The sequence below is a fragment of the Phragmites australis genome, chromosome 14, assembly GCF_958298935.1.
Source record: "Phragmites australis chromosome 14, lpPhrAust1.1, whole genome shotgun sequence".
Lineage (NCBI taxonomy): Eukaryota > Viridiplantae > Streptophyta > Magnoliopsida > Poales > Poaceae > Phragmites > Phragmites australis.
Window position 1 is genome coordinate 24,632,338 of NC_084934.1, and position 24,914 is coordinate 24,657,251.

A 24,914-nucleotide genomic window follows, 5' to 3' on the forward strand; every position below is an offset into this window, starting at 1 on the left:
ATGCTATGATATATTGTAGAGACTTCTCTTTTTCGAGGTGCCTTATATTTTCAAGGACAAAGCATAGATCTTTATTGTGTTATTTCTAAATATAATTGTTCCCCACATGTATTATACTTTCACATTCATTTTTGTTAAGATACACTTTGACGTTCAATTAAGCTGTTGCTAAGTTCCATATTTGATGACACACGTCCGTTTGAAAAATACTAGCTATTACACATGTGTTTCATACATATGCAATTAATCAAATATATATTAATATATAAAAGATAAATATTAAACAGTTAGATATAAAATGTAAATAATAAGAGATTAAATATATTTTTAAAGAAGAATGAAGAGAATCTTTACATCATAACTGTTTAATAAACTTAGATGGATAGTAAAGCTCGTATAATTATATCACAATTCATATATTTTATAATAGTATAAATATGACACCACGTTCATAAATAAGATTGACATCAATGATGAGTTGCGAGTCCCAACTCGTAAGTAGTGTAATAATTTATTTGCAAAACATTTTGTAAGCATGGCAAACAGTAATATTTTAGGAACCATAGGTGTCGGCAAAGCTCCAGCTCTATTTTTCTTTAAAGATGGGTATTTTTAGTTATAGAAATTTATAAAGTTGAAGTTGTGGATATACAAATGATGTTTGGGAGAGATATTTTGTTTCCATTTTAATAAAAATAGAGACTTCAAATATTTTATTTTAGCCTAAAAACTTAAGATCCGACGTAGAGCTAGGAGTTAGAGCTCTGTTAAACAAAGTCTTAATGTGGTTAGACGTGAGGATCGACTCCACCTATTAGGCTAGCCCCAACGGCTTCCCTTCGAGAACCAAAATCCCACCGTAAAGAAATTTTCGTTTCCTTCAGCACTCCAACTGTTTTCTTTTACAGTTTCTTCACGACGCGATTCACAGAGTCATTTATTTTAGGACGGAATTATCTCTCCTTTTCCTTCGCGATTCTCCTCGAAGGGAAGCTGTTGGAGACGAGAGAAAATAAAAAGAATGAAAACGGAGAAGATAATCGAAAAGGGAACAAAATAAAGAGAATATGGTTGAGGATGATCTTAGTTTTCGAATTCTAGTATCTATAATTTACATACGTGAGTGTTTTCAATAATTTTATTTATAGACATGTGATGTATGCGCACTAGTAGATGCGTGAGCGTGATATGCGTTGAAATATACTCTTCTCATATCTGACTAATTATTCATCAAAATATATAAAATTTAACTTTTCAAAATAAAAATACATCTTATATTTTTGGACGGAGAGTCAGGAACCAGTTTCATTTACGTGGCACTGGTGCTGGACGTGACGGGGCGCGCCGCGGCCGGCTCACGTGGACAACGCCCACGAAGAAGCCCTGGCTCACGTAAAAGCGTTTGGGACCCGGATTCTCTGCATTAATACATAATTAATGCAGATGATCACTGTTTACACAGTAAAATGAGTCTGGTGCTACAGTGCTGTGCATTAGTTAATCACGCATTACTGTAGCAACAGTATCTGGGTTTATATACAGGCGTTTTGGTACTGTATCACACCACTGTAGCACACTGTAGCATGCGAATCTGATACATCTAGCGTAAAATCAACAGCTCGGAGCAGACCTTAATGCACTTTACTGTAGCTACAGTAGCCTCTCTGCAGTTGCCAGAGGATCCCGATCCAAAAGCAACCGCTCGCTCCCTCGCTGCTGCACCCAGAAAACCACCCCGCCCGCTCCTCCTCCTTCTCTTTCTCTCTCCTCGGCTCCTTTTTTATCTCCCGATCTCACACATTTTGGAAAGAAGAGAGAGATTAGACAGAGAGGCCCTTCCCCAAGGAAAGAAGCCGCGAGAGGAGAGAGGAGGAGGGCAGGGCACAGGATGAGGGAGATCATCAGCATCCATATCGGGCAGGCCGGGATCCAGGTCGGCAACGCCTGCTGGGAGCTCTACTGCCTCGAGCACGGCATCGAGCCCGATGGCACCATGCCCAGGTGACGACCCCTCTCTCGATCCGCGAATGCGGTTCGTGCTCTTAATTTTTTGCGTGCCTCCGCCGCGCGATCTGCGGAGCGGGCTAGAGGCGCCTCAAAATTCCGGCATGTCCGTTGCGTTTCTTTATTTCCGCGAAATATTTGCTTCGGCGGAGCGAACGATAGGGGGTGGGTGCAGATTGGACGAGACCTCCATGGCAGTTCCGTAATTTTGGTCTGTCTTGCTCCTTTCCGTTGTACTTCGCGTTTGGTCTTTGAGATGCTGCTTTGGGTGGGATGTGTTGGGTCTGGTACATTTCTTTGCCGGTTGTTGAGAGATGGCAAGAACCAGACGAGATGCGGCGTTTCCTAATTAAGAGTTTGCCCTTGCCTTTTTGGACTATTAGGCCTTTCGATTGGTCCATTTGTTCCGTTTCTGCGAATTAGGCAGGCGTTACAGAGGGATGCGATTAGTTTCTTGTGTAGAGTGCTCGTTTATGCATGTACTGGGAGATCCATGGTCTGACACTCACCAGAGCCCCCAGTTACATTATTCATTACGCATCCCCACAGATTCAGTTCTTCAGATTGAAGAGTTCCATCTGGTTCATTGTCAAAAGTGACAGGCTTCTCTCTATTTGTTTGTTTGGTGTGTAATCTGGTAGAACCATAAACAATCGTGCCAGTGCTACTCTGCCTGTGAGTACAAAATCTTGGTTCGGATCCTGAGGCAGTTTTTGTAGGCTGTAATTTACTTTTTACCGCATAGGCTAATGATTACCGATCACTTGATTAGAGTTCTTCCTATTGATTTCTTAACACTGTATTGTTTGATTATGACGTGCAGTGATACCTCGGTTGGCGTCGCACATGATGCGTTCAACACATTCTTCAGTGAGACCGGTTCGGGCAAGCATGTGCCGAGGGCCATCTTCGTCGACCTCGAGCCCACAGTCATCGACGAGGTGCGCACTGGCTCGTACCGCCAGCTCTTCCACCCAGAGCAGCTCATCTCCGGGAAGGAGGATGCTGCTAACAACTTTGCCCGTGGCCACTACACTGGTAATTTGGCTTGGGTCTCCATTAGTATTATAGGAACCTTATGCTATTGCAATTGCGAAAATGTTCAATTTCTGATTTTTTTTTTTGTGCGGAATGCAGTTGGAAAGGAGATTGTAGATCTATGCCTGGACCGTGTGCGCAAGTTGGCAGACAATTGCACTGGGCTGCAGGGATTCTTGGTTTTCAATGCTGTCGGTGGTGGTACTGGCTCTGGACTTGGTTCACTGCTGTTGGAGCGTCTCTCAGTTGATTACGGCAAGAAGTCTAAGCTTGGTTTCACCATTTATCCTTCCCCACAGGTACGACCTGTCCTCAAATCTTATCTTATCAACATAGTATCTGCGGTTTCAGAAAAACGACATGTATAATTTAAGTTAGTCTATGCCCATATTCTTTTCAAGAGGAGGTTGGCATAAGTATCTGAGAAATGAAAAGAAAATGCATGAAGTAGCTCTTCGATCTCCTTTGGACAATTTATACGGATATGCCAACAGTAAAGTTCCTAAGACATATAGAACTCTTATTTTTTGTGAGCCCTGATAAGATATGGATAATGTAATTTGGCACCACTGTTCTTGCGCTTCTAAATCGCACAGGTAGATACTGATTATTTGATCAGCCTAGCAATTATTTGAATCATGTGTGGACTAAACAAACAACTGTTCTGGTTGGTAGGGATCTTACTGTATATGGTTAAGGCCATGATTAGAGTACAAATGTTATTTTCTTAGCACATTTTTTTGGAACTTTCACGGATTATTGGTCTTCTTTATGAGTGTCTCTAAATCATGCACTGCACATGAGCCAACATTATCCTTAGTGCTTTACTCTCCTGTGTCCTGTCCTGCACATGGGCCATTCAGCTTGTTCATGTGAGTAGGTTATCTGCATCTTAGCTGCTGTGAGGACAGTGTGGGTAGACATGTTCTATGATTTTCGGTTCGGTCCATCGTTGCCTTTTTCATCTAATGCCACTCTGGATTGCAGGTGTCAACAGCTGTTGTAGAGCCATACAACAGTGTCCTCTCAACCCACTCCTTGCTCGAGCACACAGATGTTGCAGTCCTCCTGGACAACGAGGCTATATATGACATATGCCGGAGGTCGCTTGACATTGAGAGGCCAACTTACACCAACCTGAACAGGCTGATCTCACAGATCATATCTTCTCTTACCACGTCCCTGAGGTTTGATGGTGCTATCAATGTGGATGTCACTGAGTTCCAGACCAACCTTGTTCCATACCCTCGTATCCACTTCATGCTTTCATCTTATGCCCCTGTAATCTCTGCTGAGAAGGCCTACCATGAGCAACTCTCTGTTCCTGAAATCACCAATGCTGTCTTTGAGCCCTCAAGCATGATGGCCAAGTGTGACCCAAGGCACGGTAAATACATGGCTTGCTGCTTGATGTACCGTGGTGATGTTGTTCCCAAGGATGTCAATGCAGCAGTTGCAACGATCAAGACCAAGAGAACTGTCCAGTTTGTTGACTGGTAAGCTGTCTTTGTCACAATTATAGTTGCACTAATTTATGTTATCACAAGCACCTATCCACTTGATTTGCATTGCTAACCAACCAATTTATACTGCTGCCACACAGGTGCCCTACTGGATTCAAGTGCGGTATCAACTACCAGCCACCCTCAGTTGTCCCTGGTGGTGACCTGGCAAAGGTGCAGCGCGCCGTGTGCATGATCAGCAACAACACTGCTGTTGCCGAGGTATTCTCGCGCATCGACCACAAGTTCGACTTGATGTACGCCAAGCGTGCCTTTGTGCACTGGTACGTGGGTGAGGGTATGGAAGAAGGTGAATTCTCAGAAGCCCGTGAGGACTTGGCTGCTCTTGAGAAGGACTACGAGGAGGTTGGCGCGGAAGGCGCGGACGATGAGGGTGACGAGGGAGAAGACTACTGAGTAGCTGGTTGATAAGTAGTTTGCGGGTTAATGAATGGTTGGGTTGTTGTTCAGTATACTCTATGGTTCCATTCCATTGCAGCTGCTGTTTGTATTTCCGATTTGTAATTTGTGCTAAATTGTTCGTAGCCCCCGGCACTGCCATGATTGTTCATACCGCGTCCTGTTTTGGGTTGCAATGCTATTCGGTCCAAGTTCGGTGTACACGCCATTCTGAGCTGAATCCTGAATTGCAGGAAGTTCTCTATTGTAAATCGTTTGCTCTGCATGGTACATGTTTTACTTCCATTGTCCTGGAACTTGTATAAACTGAGAAGTCTTGGCATCCCCAGCATCCTTTTGCTTCCAGGTTTGATAGTTGTTACGAGACCGTTAGACATTAGTCAATCACGGCATGTCGTTGCTACTAGGTCTGATGCTAAGATCAGTCGCCAGTGTATTTGAGCTGGCTCAAATGCTATAAGAAGGTGGGGGTGCAATAGCATGTGCACAGACTGCGCAGTATGTGATGGCATGTGGAGATCGTCATGCTGATTTGGCACATACGACAGCGTTGGCTGCACATATTCCCCTGGTTTGTCCAGATGTGGCGTCGTCATGTTGAAGGATAAGTGTGTGACAACTTGGAAGTGTTTTCGATCTGTCGCCCAAGAGCCAGGTCGGTAGGCCAGTGGATCTGCGTTGGTTAGTAGGTAGGTAGCCCAGTGACGCTTCAACTCGGTCGTGTTGTTCATCGTAGTCTCAGAACTCGGGCTGGTTCCGTTTTGCCGCGTGTAGCCGGTACCAATTTCTCATGTATCAACGCAGTTTAGTAAAAGAGTTTCACGGCGGCGGCTCAGCTACTGCCATGAGCCGAAGCTGCTGTTCAGCTCATCTGATGTTTTCTCTGATAAAATAAATTCACGAGAATAAAAGTGCCTGCCACGAGAATAAAATAAATCCCAGTTGGACTGCTACAATTTGAGCCATCAGTACAGTAGATGTTCCGTAGATCTAGCGGCTGACACAATTTATTGGAGCGAAAATGCACGTCCGGCTGTGACGCTCGTCATCCACCTGCCCGAGCTGCGGGCACGCTGGGCCGTTGGAGGTGCCGAGGCATCGGGCCCGGCAGGGCCGCTCCGGGCAAAACAACTGGAGTTTTCCTCGTGAGCGAGCACGGGGCAACACACACGCCCTTCAGCATTTGGGGCGCGGCCGGCCCGACTGACACACGCGCACCCAACTGGGCCGCGAAAAGAAGCTTCAAAATTGCCAGTTCGCGACCGTTTCCGTTTCCCGCGCGACACACAAAATCAGCTCACACGGCGCTTGCAGCAACTTGTAAATGTTAATGGGATCAAATGACACCGTTAACGGGGAGAAAATGGGCATTTGTTTGTTTCAACCATGGCGAACAAAGCTTCTGACAGAGCTAGGTTTCTCCCAGGCGAGTGACGCCATGAACCTTTTGCAGCCTCAATCGGGTCGTCGCTTCTGCCGATGACAAGCCTGACATCCTGTTCTTGCGTACAACGCTTGTCGCCTCTTCGAATTCAAGCAAGCCGCCACTTTTCTTGCTGATGAGGGCGTGGACTTGACACCCTTCATCTCCGACGACGGCAGCAAATTCGTGGACCTCGTCATTGCGTCGAACTTGAAGCACGTCTGGAGCTACCCGAAGCTAGGTAGGCCACCCCAATTGGCTCAACCAGGAAGTTCGTCATCGCGGTGGCTATTGGAAAACCATCGCCCACCATCTCTGCGATGCGGACGAGGAAATCACTATGCACGAGCGCTGGACGAAAAAGAGGATGAGGATGTCACCGGAGGCGAGTGGTCACAGCTAAGGGATAATTACTTAGTTGCCACTCTAAAGAAATGTTAATTGCTGCTGAGGATGATATGTGGATCATCCTGAGTCTATACATACGAGATATAGTGGTAAATGAGCAATTAATACTTTCTCATAGCAGAAAAAAGTGAATGCCCCGCAGCTGGGGTGTGGCTCAATCACTAGAGGGAGGAAATCGTGAGAAATAACGAGAATTATTTCACCTCCCGACCGAGCGTTATGGACTTTTAACTAGGCAGAGAACTGATTGTGATAGCTGTTTACGGTCCGACCCAACCAAACGTAAAACAATGGAATAAATTTAAACTGTAATAAAATCTCAGTCCAAAACCGATGAACCAAAAACACTACCTTACTTTGTGACGGTTAGAGCAACTGCTCCCTTGTCATTTCCTTTTCCCTTCCGACTTGTTAATGAGCAAAGGACATTACAAGGCAACCTCGAACTCCCAATGGGGTCGATCGCAGCCGAGAGCAGAATAATCGAATCGTGAATTGCCGAGCACAGTCGCCTGCTGCTGCTGCTTACCCTGGTTGGCTGGTTCTTGAGTATACTTGGCGGAAAACAAATTCTTTGAGACTTCCAGATAAAATATTTGTGTGAAATTTTCATCTGTATTATACATTTTAGATCTTAACGGTTATATACATACGTGCAAACGTGATAAAAAACACATGTCACACATAGACAAATCTACTTATAAGATCCGATGTAACATAATTTGCTTAGAGTGTCCACCGGCCCAGTGACTTATAGCTTACCAACCTACTACACTAACAAAGGCCTCTTCTGCTTGTCCTGACATGTGCGTTTGTTTGTTGCAGTGTCGTGGGCACTAGCAATATTTCTGCTCTCCTGGAGTTCAGCCCATCATCGAGGCTGCAAGTTGCAACAGAAACCAAAAAGCCGTTGACGGATCGAGACTCCGTTGGACGGACCTAATTGGAAGTGAAATGTGATTGGGAGGTCAACACTCAACAGCATCGTCGATGGTTCGGGCGCTTACTAGCGATTACAATTTACAAGGTTGCTTAGAAAAATCTATAAAATAGGGGCTCGAGTTTGATTCCTGAAACAAAAAGGCTCGAATCTTATAACGTGGGCACTCGAGATTTCAACCATTTCATGGGCCACATTCGAATCTGAACTTCGACCGCCTACATATCAGTAACTCGCTCTTCTTCACCATCTGATATATATTTCATCAAATTTTGGAATCTAAAAAAAAATGCGAATTAAAAAGTCTCAAAAGAAAAATTCAAAGCACTGCCGATTTTTAAGACAAATTTGTTGAGAAATTAAACTGGTTCGCGACAAGGAACTAAGACACTATTTGTTTCAGCTTGCAGATTATAGATTGTGATTACAATCTGCAAGGTAAAACAAACAGATAGATTGCGCAATCTAATTTTTAACCATCTAACCTTCAGATTGTAACAATTCAGTAATCTATCTTCTACTAGCTTATACAGATTATGCAATCTAGTTTTTACAATTTAACTTATTACAATCCATAATCTATAAGCTATTTTTTATAATCTTCGATTAAAACAAATATGCCATAAGTGCATACGAAAATTACACAACTGTTGAGCAACACAACAGTCTAATTAACAGTCCTGATCGAACATTCATGTGAAGGACAAGAAATTGTAATTTCCTCACCCGAGTTAAATCCAGAGGATCGAACTACACTATAATAATCAAACCCGGCTCCGTGGTGACGCAGACCTGATGAGTAGAAGACTCTCTCTTCTTCCTTCTCCTCCTCCACCTCTTCTTCCTAATTTTTTTCTTCTACTTCCTCTTCTTCCTCCTCCACCACTACTCTTCAATGGAGTTCCAGCTAGTAGCGGGACTGGAGCCCCCAACCCCGTGTAGATCCGCCCCTGCCTGGGCTTTACTTAAGGAACCAAGAGTGTAGTGCTTCAAGATTGGTTCCCTCGAGCATTTAGTGGTACAAAGATCGCTAATGTATCCTGACAGTTGAAATGCGCAATAATTTGATTTGCCACACAGCAAATTTGAAGCATTTTTGCACAAAAAATGCATCGTCTGACTACAACGAGTAGGATCCTCTTCCTCTTTACACCGCACACGCACTGACACCTGATACTACTTCTTTCTTCCCCGGCAAACAATGGACATCACCCAGGAGGCGCAAAGAGCAAGAAGGACGCACGAACAATTCAGGCGAAGCTAGCTAATGGCAGAGCGGCGAGAGATCCCAGAGCGAGTCGCAGGCGGACGCGTCGAACACCCTGTCGAAGTACTCCTGCAGGCCGTTCATGGCGTACAGGGACGCCGAGATCCGACGCTCCACCTTGATCCGCTCGAACTCCGCCATCTCGCCCGGCGCCGCGGCGGCGCTCGGCTCCTCCGCTGGTGCAGCTTGGACGGCGCTGTCCACGGCGGCCGCGAAGCCGTCCAGCGCCGGGAACTGGCCGAACGCCGAGTCGAACACCCAAGAATCGAACTCCTTGGCGCCCACGGGGGCCAACTCCGGCCGGTACACCTCACCGACGTCCTCTGCGCCGACGAACTGCTTCATGGCGTCGTCGAAGCTGACCGCGCTGCTGCTGCTACTTGAGCCACCACAAGCACTATTCGTGCTATTACTATTGCTATTGCTTGTGGTGGGAGCAGGGGAGCTCGAAGCCTTCTGCTTCGACGAGGAGCTCGCTGCGGCGGACTTGGCCTTCTTGAGCTTCTTGAGGTGGAGGAGGCCGCGGATGCGGACGGCGAGCGGGCAGTCCGGAGAGATGCGTGGCGCGAAGTTGGTGCGGGCGTCGGCGCCGCGGAGGAGGCGCGCGGCCTCGTCGTAGGCTTTGGCCGCGGCCTCGGCGGTCTCGAAGGTGCCGAGCCACATGCGGATCTTCCGCGTGGTGTCCTTGATCTCGGCCACCCACCGCCCCGACGCCCGCTGCCGGACGCCGACGAACTTGCTGTGGTTGTTGGCGCCCTTCTTCCTGCCCCGCGGCTTGGGCCGGGCCTGCGCGGCGGCCTCCTGCTGGTAGTAGTAGTAGCAGTAGTCCTTGACCTGGAACACTGGAGGCTGCGCTTGGAAGTGGAGCTCCATGTGAGCTTTCTTGGCTTGTGCTGATGGTTGGAATGGTAGGAGAGGAGAAGAGGAAACAGGTGTCTGTCTGCCCAAGTGTTTGTGCTTTCTTTGGTGGCGAGCAACTGCCGAAGGGGAGAATTTATAGAGGATCTGAGGGCATGCAAATTGCAAGGCATCACTTGGCAATGGTGCCTGTGGGGTTACTTTCAGGGGCTGGTCAAATCCTGGTCTGCCTATAATCATGCCATGTCTGTTTGTCAGTACCAGGGTTTACAAATATATTTATTTGATCTCCGAAAACTGGCCTCTGGTACCGTGAAACTGCGGTAACTGCACAGTAATTCGGTAGAAACCAGTTGAATTTTATCAAAAAAAAAAAACTGAATTTTGAATTTGAACTTAACCAAAAACCGATCGATTTATGAATGCGGTGCGGACCGATTGACCGGTAACCACGATAACTGAGCGGTTACCGACGATTTTGTGAACCCGAGTCAATACTATGTATTTATGGAAATAGGAGTGTTTGGAGATAAGGCATCTTGTTAGGATCTTTCTATCTTTTTAGATTGTTTTTGGTAGGGATGGGCGCGGAGCAACACGTGAATTCACTTTAGTTCAACTCAATTAACTAATTAGTCATTTAACCTAGTTAAAATGACCAATTAATTGAATAAAGTTATATCGAGAGTGGATTTGCGGATACCCACGGATCATTACACACCCATCCCTAGTTTTTCAGTTTTGCCTTATATATTGTCGGTGAGCAAACTCTCAAAGCCTGTTTTTCTACTCTAACTCAGTAGTTTATGTTGTTGTGGGATCAACAATTTTTGATATTTCTAGTTGTAGTGCATCAGCACTAACTATAGGAGTATTTGACCTTTCATATTTTCTGTGATTCTGATTCGAATTTGAAAAAGAAAATCATTATCTATGTCAAGTTTGACAAATCATTACTATACTATATGAAAGATAATCGTTTACTTTGAGTCAATGCAATGGAATTTCCTTTTTCAATGCCTCCTAAACTTTACATGCCTGCAGGCAACAAGCACACTAGAGTTTAGCAAGGACATGCAAAGCACCAAGTGAGCTTGGAAGCACGGGAGTCAAGGGGTTTATATTCCTCCTAGTGACGTTTCATATTTTCTGTGATTCTGATTCTGATTTTGAAAAAAAAAATCATTATCAGTGTTAAGTGCTTAAGTTTGACAAATCGTTACTGTACTATAGGAAAGATAATCATTTACTTCGAGTCAATAAAATGGATATTTTTTCCAATGTCTACAAAACTGTCCTGCAGGCAACAATCACACTGGTTTTTTTTGAAGGACTACAGTGGGGCTTGCATTTTATTAATAAGCTATGAAAGGCAGGAACAAAGCACTGTACAAAACCCAGCACGCCGAGCGCTCAGGAAAGAAGAAGCAGAGACCTTCACTAAACACTGGTTTTAGCAAGGCTTCCCACCTTAATGCCCAGCACCAAGTAAGCATGAAAGCAGGAGTCAAGGGGTCTACTTCTCAATTTCAGGTGGGCGATTTATCCTCCGTTGCACCGTCAAAAAAAGAAAGAAAGAGAAAAGGGGTCTACTTCTCCTAGTGACTTAATTACTAGGTCTTCACCAGCTTGCATTACCTTAACTGAAAACTTTTTAGGACACTGATTGGACTAGTTCTTCCCTAATTTGCGGCTATCTCTAGTCAAACCAACAACAGGAGACCAAGTATGAATTTCACCGTAATCTGCCACATGGCAGGATTAGAGAGAACGACGACGAGCAAATACGCTACAAATTAGGAACGGCCAAACATTAACTTTTCATCAACCACGCCCACTTGTGCTTTGTTTATCTTGTTTATTGACAAATACTGCCATCAACCAGGTCTTTCTCCATCACCGGATGATGTTGTCCTCTTTCTAGTTCAAATTTTGGCGCCCTTGAGTTTTTGAGAGCATATTTTGTATCTGCAGCCGCCCCAAACATATTTGTGTAGTATGATATGCTTGCTAGCGAGTATAAGTACTTTAACACATCACAAAACAATGTTACTTTGATATGGATATGGGCGTCGAAATCCGACTCAGTTCGGTTGTCCGGTTCAACAATACTTTTTTTAAATAGGTATTGTTACTCGGGCTCCGAGATGGATGTCGGTGTCTGACTCAGCAAAATTCTAGTGGACAAGGGTACCTCTGTAAGACACAGAGTTCTTATTCCACACAGGTGATAGGAATCTCATCCGGGAGCTAAGAGTGAGTTGGCTTTTTGTCAACTTAAAATCAACACTTGATGAGTTCAGGGGAACAATAATTGGAATGTTAAGGCTTTGATTTTTACAGTACAAGACATATCTTAAACTTGGAGAATCTCTACTTGCCTTTGAGATTTGCAACAATTCTTTAGCTGGTTAAGCTCGAACAAGCTTGACGACGGCAAAGGCTTTCTTGATCTCTCCAAACAAAAGAGACGGCACTGCTAGTTTAAATGAAACAGGTCTTCTATTTGCACCCAAAATGTACTGTAGGGATCAACAAACCTGCATTTGTTGGTCGCCAATGGCCATTTTATTCATCATTTGAGAAAAGGTCATCGTCATGAGTCGTGAAGCAACATCAACATCCTGGACCCCCTCAACTTCAGGGGCACGCCCAACCTCACCTATCAATAATGCAAACTTTGTCGAACTGTGACTCGTCGTTTCACCATATTTTATAAGCTTGTTGATTGAGCACACACATTGGGCATAGTTTTGTAATGAGGATGACTCCAAGAGGTTATTGCTCATAAGCTTTCGTTTTGTAGCAGGGTAGATGCCTTCTTTTGTCGCTGTCGAAGTGCATTTCTGTGTCGAGCTTGGTGGGCTACCTGCGCGAACAAGACAGAAGACCACTTTTTGGGCAGCAGGAAAAGTCATGAGGGCGGCATCTTGGCATCGGTTTTCAAGTTCGTTTCAGGTTTGTCTTGTCTGCCGAGCCGCCATGAATCTGGAAGCAGGTGGAAATATTCCAGCCGTGTTTTGGAGGTAACCCTCTCGTGACCAATTCAAGCTCGTTGCTCATGTAAAAACTTTCTGCAGGGAAGAAGATTATCTTAAAGGTACCTTGGTATTTTGATTCCTCTCCGGTGATGCGTGTATACTTTTATTGATTTGCTGAGAAAAACTCAAAACAAGGACTGTTCGCCTATTGAGTTGGGACATTAAAAAAACTACACCCTCCTAGAAAGAACATGGTGCAGCTTAACAGGTATTAGGTCGCTAGGACAACAATTTTGGTTGGGACAAGTATACCTTCCTAGCTGTTGCGAATCTTCAGTTCGACGACAGATTTCTTGATACCACTCGTATGCAGGCAAGATGGGGGAACTATGAAGCAATCGCTGTGCACCGTGTGTACCAACAGAAGGAAACGTTCGATTTTATCTATCAAGACAAGCTTGAGTGATGATGCAAATACAGCACCTCTGTTTGAACGACGAAGGAAAAGTTCACACGAATGACAAGTTTGTCAGAGGTCAACATTGACGGGCTTCAAAACAAAGCTGGTAACATGGTTTTTCTCACTTGCATGACCATGGGGCAGAAGAAAATACACAGTATCAGCATTATCAAACAGGGCAAATCCAAATTTGCAAGGAAAACATGACAAAAAGGACTTCGGAATTAACTGGCAGTGAAGCAAAGCAGAAGGCATTCTCACTCAAAAGTATAATCATCTCATTGCCAAAACTGATGCAGCGTACGTTCAACTCAACCGACAACAAATTTCACCATTTCCCTTACACTTCTGTTGCAGCACGTCTCAAAATCATATTCGAATACAGGATAATATACACACTCTACATCAAAACCATGTGAGATGGCAACTTCCCGTTCCTTGAAGCGAGCAATGCTTCACAAATTAACCCACCCAGAAAAAGATTCAACACAAATAATTGGTTGACAGTAAACAATGATGAAATATCAAAAAGAAAAATGCAAGCCCTGACCTTGCAGCAACAAAAAACTATGTCGATAAGATGGACTGTAGCAGAAGCTGCTGCTGCGGTTGCAAATTGGAAAATGCTGACGCGAAAAAATCAGGAGGCAAAGTCTGCTGGAAACGCCTCAAAATATTGACCATCCTGTTTCTTATTTCATCTGTTGCAAGTTCTGTTCCATTACACAGGACCTAGAAAATAGAGATTTCATCAGTTCATTCATAACAGCTGAGTCAAGCAAAATTATATAAATGTGCACGAAAATAAAAACTAATTATAATCTTGATGAACACAGATCAAGATCTACCGCTACTACCCAGTAGGAACAGTAACAGTTACCACTATCACACAACTAGCTCATGGACATGATTTAAAGACCATCTGAACGCACAAAACAATGGACACATCAAACTAGGTGTCCAGCAAAATTATCATTACAACTTTACAATTTAAACAAACAAGGGCACAGATCAGAAATTACCTCAGCAAAAATTGAAACAATTTTAGGAAGATATTGACTGTGAGGACCAAGAATTTCAGCATCCGACCTGTACGCAAAAATGGTTATTATAAACTGCAAAAACATCCTTGTTGGCACATTTCCAGTAATGAGTGTACCTCTCGACCATTGAGCAAAGTTGCTCATGTACCACTTTAGCTTCAATCTTGTCATCTTTTATAGGCAAGCAACTAAGCCAGGCTGGAACAACCTGAGAAACGTGGATAGATTCAGTTTAGAATGAATAATTATCATGCTTATTATCTCCTGGCAACGTTAGCTCTGCAATCAAGCTTCAGGTACCATACAGGACAATTGCTAGTTACACACCATCTAGAGACTAGCTCAATTTCAGTTTAAACAACAAAATGCAAAACTAGGAAATTTGAAATCCCCACACATAGCTCCCCCCCCCCCTTCCCCCCTCCTTTCCTCTATCACTCAGTGAAGAGAAGGGAGAAAGTGGGGCAAGCATCAGGTCCTTCTCAGGGTTTCCAATTCCAGGCTTAAGGCCTCAGTCTTATTGGGCCCGCCCAGTACTGTGTCTGTTTCTGCAGGATCTTTTTTTATTTTTGAACCCATTTTAATCTAATATTTTAAAAATAACCTCTTTGGCAATAAATTCCAAGATCTAACCCCTTTTGGCTACACCATGGGTCTTGGCGTGGCTAAATGGGCTGTCATGCCAAGGATTTTGCCACATCATGGCCTGTGGTGTGGCCAAAATGGTTAAATCTTGGAAAATTAGGGCCCAAGAGGTTATTTTAAAATCCCTCTAGAAGCAGGTACAATCTCACCTCCTCATCCAAATATTGGTCGTGTTACCCGGAAATTTAAATTCAGATTAAAGCATATATACCTGAGCTGCATCAATGCCATCCCGATGAAATTGACATATTTTTCCGAGCGCTGAGACAGCATTGTCATATGCCATAATATTGTCTGGATGTTGTGCTTCAGGATGTCTGATAACATTGTTCAATTTTGACAGGGCCTCTGAATTTGAAAAGATCGTATTGTTGGATTGGTTTGAAAACGTGGGGAAATATTAAAACAGACTTATCTGCGAAAGATAAAGAACCTACCTCCAACTAGAGGGCGGAAAACATGGCCACCAAACTCGGCGCATACACCCACACCATAGACAGCTGCCTAAAATGAGAAAAAGAAAACCGATTCAGCATTATATCAGTGTCCAATTGGACTAATATCAAAATAGAGAATGGATCAAGGGAAAACAGACCTGCCGAACATCTGAATTTTCATCATTCGATGCCTCCAACAGGAAAGGAAGGTATGTATCATAATACTTCAGAGCTGATTCACGGCACTGCTCCGCAACATCATCAAAAATACAGATAGCTATCCTTCTCTCCTCAGCTGTTTTATCTTTTCCCTGCAAATCAACGATAAAGTACCCAAATGAATTGGAATCAAATCTGAGACCAACAAAGCTGGCTCAGCAGGAACAAGCATGGAAGAACACAACAATGTGATAACTAATACGGAAAAACCATTAAAATGTCAGCATGTAAACAACAAAATGTCCATGTGGAGGCATGCAATAACAGCAAGTTTGCTTACTACAACAACAAAGCTTTTGGTCCCAAGCAAGTTGGGGTCAGTAGAGATGAAACCCAATAAGAGACAGAAAGTTTGCTTACAAGTAACCATTAATATCCAAGATAGCAATGCTTCATATAAACCGTAGCCTACCAGTTTAAGGTTTCCACAAAATAAAACAGACCAACTGAGGATAGAAAAGTAGTTCTCCTCAGTGTTTCTTTTAAAGAAACTATATGAAGAATAATGGACAGCAGGTATGAATAATGTTGTCACTATATATATTGTAATCTTATATTATAAAACCAAGCATTAAATGTAGCGGCAAATCAACTCTACATGCACACACAAATAAACAAACAAGGCAGGGTTCAGTTGCCTTACCAACATTGGTGTGATGTACACAGAAAGCTCATCAAAGAATGGCAAGAAAGAAGCTTTGAAGGTTTTAATCAAAGTTCCAAGGCACTCGCCAACCTGAAAGATTAAGATAAAGAATGTTAAATCAATATAATAGGCAAATCGTTGAATATAACTTGCAGAAGACTGTGTTCTCGGAACAACTTTCAGGAGAAAACAGAAGTCCCAAGGAGTATCATTTCAGGACAAACGAACCTGATCAAATACTTCCTCCTCTTGTTCATTCTCTTCTTTGAGTAGTTCTCCCTCATCAGCATCAAAATCTTCCGCTTTTGTTCTCTCTGTACGTTCACTTTTCCTGGTTGCGCTGGCTATAATGACATTCTTAATCTCATCCGAAATAGCTCGTACTTGGTTTTCATCAAGGAGGCGACCAGAAAGCTGCTCGATGAGAGTAACATTAATAAGGAATTCAATAAGACAGTCTCACAAACTGTTTCAGGAATAGAGAATACTTAAGAACTCGTGCAAGGAGAGACCAACAGAACTACAGCACATATTATTCCGTGCACAGCACATAGCTAAATAATTCTTCCATTTATAAGGCACATCTAGACTTGACGTAGTCTTCACCTGATCATTAATTTCTTCAAAGATGGTTGACAATTATAAAAATGAAGATAACATTAAAGTATCTAATGATACCACTTTTGTGTCACTAAGCATACATACTGTAGGATAAACTATTAACCAAAATGGAAACGTTAAATGCATGGACGCCTTATAAAAAAAGGAACAGAGGGAATAGGTTATAGACAATTCACTGATTGATACATTCAACAATTTCTTGTGTTGATGAAAAATGCAATCAGTGGTACATGCCAGTCACCCTGCCTTCAATGGGAAATAGGCTGTCAGCCTAACAATGAGGAAATAAGCAATCCTACATGCACATTGCTATGCAGTGATGACTACTGACTCCTACTAAGGGTATATATATTAACTGGCCCATTTTGGTTTGTAGTAAGGTAATTTTCTCATGCAAACAATAGTTTGGCAATGGCAATAATACTAACAGCAATGAATTCCACCAAGATATAACAAAGAAGTCGGCTCATTTTAGTCATGTGAATATCCCTTCTACCATTAACAAGGAGGTAGCATGAATCTCCCTGCCAACACAGAGGAGAAGTTTGGTTCTGTAAAAGGTACAAAGATCTCTACTCATGTAGACACCTTTAACATCCTAAAGTTAGCTGCTTAGACCATAAGATCACAATAGACAACTAACTACTTAGCCAAACTATAAAGCTTTGACTGGCTGAGCAAGAGTGCAAGGCCCTGATTCCTCCATGTAGTAATGCTAGTTTTCCCAACTGACTGCAACAGTTTTGTTGATCAGAAATTTAACCTAAGATGACCATACGAAATTCTGAATAAAATACGGATAACCAATCTGGGCCGCATTAATATATAGCCGACCAGTGATATAAGACATTTCTTTTTCGACCAATGGAGCGCTAATTTTTTTTTTCATAAACAGCAACAGATTTATGTCTCTACAAGACAAGACTACAACATGTTTTCCTTACAATGAGGGTAAGCCCCACCTCATCAATAGGTAACTGTATACACCACTTCGCCACTTTGCTATGCACAAAAAGCAGTAACGCCATGTGCCCATGCAATTCCGTACACATCTAGGTGCACAAATTTCAGACGAAAAACACATGGCTGAAATAATTTTATTCTGTTTCACTCACACTGGACACAAAATCTGGCAGATAAAGTACATTTGCGCATACTTATTCAACAACACAAGGGTAGGGTAATAAAAAATGTTTGAGATAACCTAAATGTCCAAAGTGAAGCTTTCTGAAAAAAATCTTAATAATGAACAACACTTTCAAATTATCAAGCAGATGGGGTGACAAAGGAAAAAACCTGCATGCACTGATTTAATGAATCCAGCATGGATGAGCACATTTCTGTTTCTGGCTCCTGTACAGCGGATGCAAGATGTTCCAGCTGTTAGCATGGGTAAAAGAAATAATCATCAAACTACTGAGAGATCTTCTAACAGACCTTGTGCAGTGCTTCAACAAGAGCTGGAATTATGTAGTCAGACAACTGTTTAACATATGACTCATCACGTCCTTGAGCCTGCCCCTTCTCAACAGCCAATTTTGCCGAACGTAGTAGTTCCGGCATTGCTGCATAGATGTTCAAAAATTGTAAAATGAGCAAACCTGCATAGACAAATAAATCGTAGTACAACATCAAAATACCTGAAACAGCAGCTCTCCTGACTTCTTCATGAAAATAAAACTTAAGCAGAGGTACCAGCGTGGGAGCAACCTACACGGAAATTTGTAAGCAATGACATATGTTGGAAAGGAGCAAATGAGGGAGATAGACATTGGATATGTTGAGTGTGATAATGAACCTGATCAATCCATGGGAAGAACCCCTCCTTAAGCTCATCAGCGTAGCAGCACAGCATGTTGCAAGCTGTTGCTTTCTCTTCTAGCACACTAGTCCGGATTCCTATTCTTTTGTCGCCAAGTGTGATTGTTTCAATGCTGTATATAACACAGAAATTTAGGGGCAGCGTTACAAAATTATTACATTACATACTTAAAAGTAGCATTGTTATGTGCTGGAATTACTGTTCGAGCACGTGCACAGTAATCAAGGTGCTGTAACGCCACACTGTAGCTCTATGTTAGAGATACGATTAGTTGTTATGGATCATATTAGATTAGTTAGATATAAGATCTATTAGTTAGTCTTAGAGATAAGATTTGTTAGTTTCGATTGTTAGGGTCAGCTACTATATAAAGGAGGGCACAACACCCTTTGTAATTAAGCAAGAAGAGTTAATCTAGTCTCCCCTGATATTCTAAATCTCCCCAATCTATGTTATAATCCCTCCCCTACCAGTCGACGCCACCCGACTATCCTCCCGGCGGTGTTTACCCTAACAAACATGCTCCCCCTCAACCACAAGAAAAGGTGATGAATAACAAGACTTCATGGTGACATATATCCATGAATAAATCAGAGCACACGAAAAACTCCATGAACATCAGGGTGTACATGTTATACCAATTATATGCATAGTACATCTAAAAGCCCATGTATGATACATCCCTTCATACTGTAAATAAAATTTTGAATAAACACGCTAAACTAAAATTCTCGCAGCTCAAATCAATTTCGTCCAAAATATTCTTTTTTCTATATTCTGGTGCAAACTTCAGATATAAACATATTAAAAAGTTGTATATAAAAAAAAGGTGAGCGTCACCCATGAAGTTAAAAGGAACCCCTATTTGCAATTGTACAAGAGTGGGTGAGGCATAGATAATTTGAAGTGGCAATAGCCTGCAATGATTTTCAGAATTAGGAACACCAACTTTAATTGAATGGATAGAAAATTTGAACCGGATGGATAACACACCTATCATCATCTGATTCTATTTCACCATCTGATTCAGCTGAAGTAATTGTCACATCAGGCTTCAGCTGAGCAGACTGAAGCAGTGGTGGCATAACAACACTCATGTAAGGAAGGAAATCCTGCCCAAGACATTTGCATAGCCTGGCCCAAGCCTATCACATGTGGGATAAGTGTTAGACAAATTTAAGGTGTTTTTAAACTTAATTTCCCCTGCTTTGAAGCATACCTGCAACATGTAGCTGGTTATTGGATCATCAGTTTCCATTGGAGTTCCTTGCAAAGCCATAAGTACTTCCATAACCTGGCAACAAACAGATGGATTAGAATAGTAACATTGTCCATATAAAATATTACAGCTGGCCAGGAATGCACATGTAAAGAGTGAGAAGTGGGACTGAAGGCCCTTCATAACTACTGTTCTACCAAAATAAAATAGATCTATCCATTTTTCTGAATTCTTAAACATGAACAAGAAAACAGGTGAACAGTGATACTGATTCAAGAACACTAACAGTGATGAAAATTAAATCATGAGTTATTCGCAACAAAATAAGAGAACATTATTTGCAAGTTGCAATACAAGATTAAAACTGAAAGGATAGGCTAACCTGCTTGGCGTCGTCTCTGAACTTGTCCTTGCCCACGGCCATTCCTACCAGACTTATACACTCCATGGACTTAGCACGGAGCATCCTATTAGACTTGTCAGTTGCATTCATTAAAATAGCTTTCAGGTATGGCATAACAGCGTCATAGTATTTCTTGAAGTGCTCCTACAAGACAAACAAACCAAAAGTTTTTCATGATGCTATAAACTTGTTATTGTCAGCATGCTAGAAAGCATTAAAACAATGGTACAACCCCATCATACATGACAACAAACAACCATAATACATAATAAGAAACAATGTAGGTAATTGCTCCAAAGAACAGTTACCTGTGATGAATCTGCTACCGATGCTAAAGCTGTCAATGCTCCCTCTTGAACCATTTGCTTGCCATTCTAGAATATAAGCAAGAGAAGTTAACATGTTTTCTACCCATACTAACAAATATGCTTGAAGCAAGCTGAAATCTAATTCGACGCAAGTAAATGCATACCTGAAGAAGAACAAGTAATTTACTAACAATTCCATCCAGGCATGGTGTCAAAATTTCCGGTGTACAATTCTCACTGAAATTCAAGATAGCTGACGCGGCATGCGCCTGTCAACAAGGATAGAGAAAAGAAATCAATATAAGAATACTAGTTCCTAAGATGCATGATATAATTAGGTGCATAGAACTTAAGATTCAGAATACAGGCACAAGGAATTGCAGAAACTTACTATCTCGATGCACACAGAACACTTAAACAGCAATCAATTCAGAGTCCAGTTTTCAAAAAGAATTGTCAACATATCAAATTAGTCAAACAGCTACAAAACGCTAGTTTGTATTAACGTTGACTTATTATAGTGGTGATGAAATGGTGAATTCAGTAGCCTGCTTGGGAATTAAATTACCTTTTTATTGAAGAAAATTGCTAGCTTCAAGCTCAAAAGATTATGTTTGATACATTTAAGTCTGCCAAATCTATTTACAACATTCCATTTCAATATGTAATAAACACACTAAAATCTTCTCGATCCACACCTAGTTCTCTCTCTGCTGATGCAACCTCAACTCCAAAATAAACATTAACTATGAATTGCAAGTAGAAGGGTGTGAGATAACGTTTTGCTGATATGATGGAACTTACCTGAACCCTTGGATTCTGGAAATCATCCATAGCATTCGCCAATGCAGGCAGCACCTTCTGGTGGTAATGAACTTGCAAGTCTGGGCCCAAATCCGTAGACAGCTGACCGATGGCATTGATTGCAGCCCATCGCACACGAGGATGGGGATGTTGGAATCCATTCAATATCATCGAAATAACTTGTTCCAAATTTTTAAGCATAACCTGCCAGCAAAACAGCGACCAATAAGAAGATGGCCTACTTCAGCAATTTCCTCCATATGAAACAAAAGGGCAGATAGCATTGTGTGGTTTAATGCTAGCCAACAACTTTTGTAGATTTGGCAATTCAGAATTTGTCATCCCTTGTACATGAGGAATCAATGAACAAGTATAGTGTTCATTATCTCGTTTCCCCCTTTCCTAGTTCCTAGTTCAACATGTTAGTTCATGGACAGTTTCTTTGACATATCCAATACAGCAACATAAAATATTCCTCCAGCTGTTCAACAGATTGTTGTATAGTTATCATACTTTGATACTTATCAAGTTATCAGGCTAACCTTTGCGCATCCTTCTGCAATCTGTGCAAGTGTGATGAGCGCAGCGTGGTGCTTCTGCCACTCGGGAGCAGAAAGGTACTGTGGAAGCAGCTCAGATGCTATTGGCACAATTGCATTTCCACCAATGGCAATGGCAAGTCGGTCAAGGCACTCCTGTGCCACTCCATAGTTGTTCCCTTCGCCTGCATCTTCATCTTCAGTTTCAGCAGAGTGCCAAGCAGGGTCATCCTCAACATCAAGCAACATCTGCATCAGCACTGCAAACAGCCTGCCAACAAACTGTGGGAGCCGTCGCATCATTCCTGGTGCACGCTCCCTTGCCTCAGCAAGAGTAATCACAAACTCCACTGCCAAGTGCCTGGTCCCATCTTCCAGCTGTGAAGCCTCGGCTACTTGCAGCATTGCTCCTACCACATCCGCAATCTGCCGCCGTAGGAACCTTGGCTCTGCACCAGCCAGCTCCACAAGCAGCTCCAGTGCCTCCTGCGCAGAGGCCTCCTGACCTGAGTTTAGGCAATCTGTGAGCGCCCTCATCATTGCGGGAAGCAAATCCTGCATCTTATCTCGGTCCGCATTCGTGGGAAGGCACTGAACGAGGTTGACCGCAGCACTCAGGGCTGCAATACGCACATCAGGGGATGTCGGATGCGCCAGGGCTGAGGCGAGCAGGTTGTGGATGGTCATCAAATGATCGAGAAGCGATTCTGCGATGTAATCCGCCAGCCTCGCGAAGATGAGCAGCGCGGACTCCTGCAGGTTGGGCGCCTCGGGCCCCGACGCCGCTGCGAAGAGGAACGGCAGCAGCTCCGCCCAGGCGTTCTCCGGAAGCAGCAACGCGGCGAGCTCGGAGATGGCGTCGCATACCTTCTTCGCGATAGGCTTGGGGGGATCGGAGTGCAGCGCCGAGAGGAGGTGCGACTTGAGCGCCGACTGGCCCGTGGGGGAGAGCTGGGGCCAGAGAGGCGCCGCGTTGTTGGAGGACGCATCGGAGGATGGGGTCGGGGACAGGACCTTGCGGAGGAGGACCCCTGCCATGGCGCGGAGTTCGGCAGGGGTGGTGGGCGCGGCGAGCGACGAGGCTAGCCGCAGTGCCAGGGGCTCCGGGTGGGAGGCACGGAGGCGGTGGAAGGCAGCCTCGGCGGCGGCTCGGTCGGCGTTGGAGGACGACATTAGCGTCGACAGGAGCGCGTCGAAGGCCGCCGGGTCGCCCCCCAGCAGCGCGGCGGCCGCGGCCTGGTCGTCGGCGGAAGCCATCGGATCGGAATCGGAGCCGGTGGCGGCGGCGGGAAGGGGGGATGGTGGAGGGAGACGGTGAGAGAGAAAGAGAGACTCGGGGTTGGGTTTAATATTATATGGGTAGGGTTTGGGAGATGCGGCTCGCTTGCGGGGGTGGTGAGGTGACCTGGCGGCTGGCGTGGTGGGGCACCGCCGTGACAAGGACAGCAGGATGCTTTTGACGTAGAATCTGTAGGTGCAGTTTAGAGGTTTCGCGTCGTATTTTAAGATCTTAGTTTAAAATAAAATAATTTAATCACTATTTTTAATTTAAAATATGAATAAGATGTCTTCTCCAAATATTCTCAGGGTTTATTTGGTATAGCTTAAGCTATAAGAAATATTAAAGTTAGGTATTTTAGCTCTATAAATTCATAAAGTTAAAACTGTATATACACCGAGAGTGTTTAGATAAATCATTTTATTTTTATTATAATCTAAATATAAAAACTTAAATTATTTATCTTAATATATAAATTCAAAATCTGATAAGCGTGCCAAACATAATCTTAAATATATCCATAACTTCAGCTATATAAATTTCCGAACCTGAAATACTTAGCTCAAATAGCTCTCCTAAACATGCGGTGGTTGCGGTCGGAGCTGGTTGGGTCCGGCCGGTTTGGGCTCGCCGGTTTCGCGGGATTCCTTGTCCCTTTCTCCTTTCCATTGTTCCCCGCAGATTTTAGCATCGTGTCCCCGACGGCATGGCTTCGTCGATGCTTCCCCGCCGTGCCTTCCGTTGAGCACGGCACGGGGGGGTTTCGGGTTTTACAGCTGGTGGTGTGAGCTGGGGGACTGGATGGACTCATGGACAGGAGAAGGTGGTGACGACCAGACGACCAAGAGGAGGTATGATTGGGCATTGATGGGTACAGGCAGGCGGCCGGGTGCCATCACCCCCGCGTCATGATTGATGGCACGGTTAAGGGAACAGGGCTAGGACAGTCCTAGGTGCTGGGAATCTTGTGGACTTTCTCCTGAGTATAAAGTGTGCAAATACTTTGATCAGCTATCCAGGAGAATTTTTAGATTTTGGTCTGTTTTAAAAAAAATCTACTTATAGATATATGAGGAAATAATATTAAAAAATAGACTATTTTTTTACGCCATAACTATTGACACCATCGTTGAATAGAATGACGTCGTGCCAATTGATGTTGTGGTAGCTTCCATATATGATCTTGCTAATTTAACGTAGAAGATCATACATAATAGCTACCACCGTACTAATTATCACGGTACTGTGCTATTCAACCATGGCACTAATTATTACTGCACTGCACTATTTAGCCACAACGTTAAATATCATGACGCCATACAAAAGAGTCTATTTTCAGAAATTATTTTCACATTGATCTATTTGTGGAATATGTTTAAATAAGGTCAAAATTCCACTAGCTACTAGTGGTGTGTATGTACGGTACGTGTCATCATGCTCATAAACCAATCAAGTGATGAAATACACGGTGACCAGGTGTGTTCATTACGTTCCTGTTTCAACATAAAAGCGAAGCGGTGATGTAATTGCAGTTCTCGTATCGAAAAGTCCGCTCTCTTGAATTGTCGTTTCCGAGCTACAATTTTCAGAGGCAAAAAAAGGTGATTCTAGAAATTCGACGTCGATCC

The 24,914-nt window shown here is 43.4% G+C and overlaps 3 protein-coding genes across 3 annotated transcripts; 1 reads left to right on the forward strand and 2 right to left on the reverse strand.

Annotated features, from left to right (window-relative positions):
- The first annotated feature begins 1,714 nt into the window (after positions 1-1,714).
- LOC133890785 (tubulin alpha-3 chain) lies at positions 1,715-5,286 on the forward strand. The gene is made up of 5 exons (XM_062331339.1): positions 1,715-2,001; positions 2,828-3,042; positions 3,142-3,341; positions 4,030-4,538; positions 4,646-5,286. Exons 1-5 carry the CDS (start codon positions 1,889-1,891, stop codon positions 4,959-4,961), a joined length of 1,353 nt encoding a protein of 450 aa, XP_062187323.1. The 5' UTR covers positions 1,715-1,888; the 3' UTR covers positions 4,962-5,286.
- A 3,566-nt stretch (positions 5,287-8,852) lies between these two features.
- On the reverse strand, positions 8,853-9,941 carry LOC133891346 (ethylene-responsive transcription factor ERN1-like). Its single transcript, XM_062332062.1, has one exon. It carries the CDS (start codon positions 9,873-9,875, stop codon positions 9,000-9,002), a length of 876 nt encoding a protein of 291 aa, XP_062188046.1. The 5' UTR covers positions 9,876-9,941; the 3' UTR covers positions 8,853-8,999.
- A 3,614-nt stretch (positions 9,942-13,555) lies between these two features.
- Positions 13,556-23,371, reverse strand: LOC133890455 (uncharacterized). The gene is made up of 19 exons (XM_062330830.1): positions 22,011-23,371; positions 21,469-21,672; positions 20,829-20,933; positions 20,665-20,730; positions 20,336-20,500; positions 19,954-20,028; positions 19,728-19,879; positions 18,711-18,846; positions 18,553-18,622; positions 18,350-18,477; positions 18,209-18,265; positions 16,520-16,705; positions 16,289-16,381; positions 15,585-15,737; positions 15,427-15,493; positions 15,201-15,337; positions 14,461-14,552; positions 14,324-14,390; positions 13,556-14,033 (listed from the first exon to the last, which is right to left on the reverse strand). The coding sequence occupies exons 1-19, from the start codon at positions 23,262-23,264 to the stop codon at positions 13,869-13,871; spliced, it is 3,372 nt and encodes a 1,123-aa protein (XP_062186814.1). The 5' UTR covers positions 23,265-23,371; the 3' UTR covers positions 13,556-13,868.
- Between the last annotated feature and the right edge of the window lie 1,543 nt (positions 23,372-24,914).

Bases quoted from the DNA above. Each gene is read 5' to 3' on its own strand.
- LOC133890785 (XM_062331339.1), top strand. From the start codon at position 1,889: ATGAGGGAGATCATCAGCATCCATATCGGGCAGGCCGGGATCCAGGTC. The intron at 2,002-2,827 runs GTGACGACCCCT...TATGACGTGCAG, and splicing joins CCCGATGGCACCATGCCCAG to TGATACCTCGGTTGGCGTCG. The intron at 3,043-3,141 runs GTAATTTGGCTT...TGCGGAATGCAG, and splicing joins TGCCCGTGGCCACTACACTG to TTGGAAAGGAGATTGTAGAT.
- LOC133891346 (XM_062332062.1), bottom strand. From the start codon at position 9,875: ATGGAGCTCCACTTCCAAGCGCAGCCTCCAGTGTTCCAGGTCAAGGAC.
- LOC133890455 (XM_062330830.1), bottom strand. From the start codon at position 23,264: ATGGCTTCCGCCGACGACCAGGCCGCGGCCGCCGCGCTGCTGGGGGGC. The intron at 20,029-20,335 runs GTTAGCCTATCC...GTTTGTTGCCAG, and splicing joins TCAGAGACGACGCCAAGCAG to GTTATGGAAGTACTTATGGC. The intron at 15,738-16,288 runs GTAAGGCAACTG...GTTGATTTGCAG, and splicing joins TGTACATCACACCAATGTTG to GGAAAAGATAAAACAGCTGA.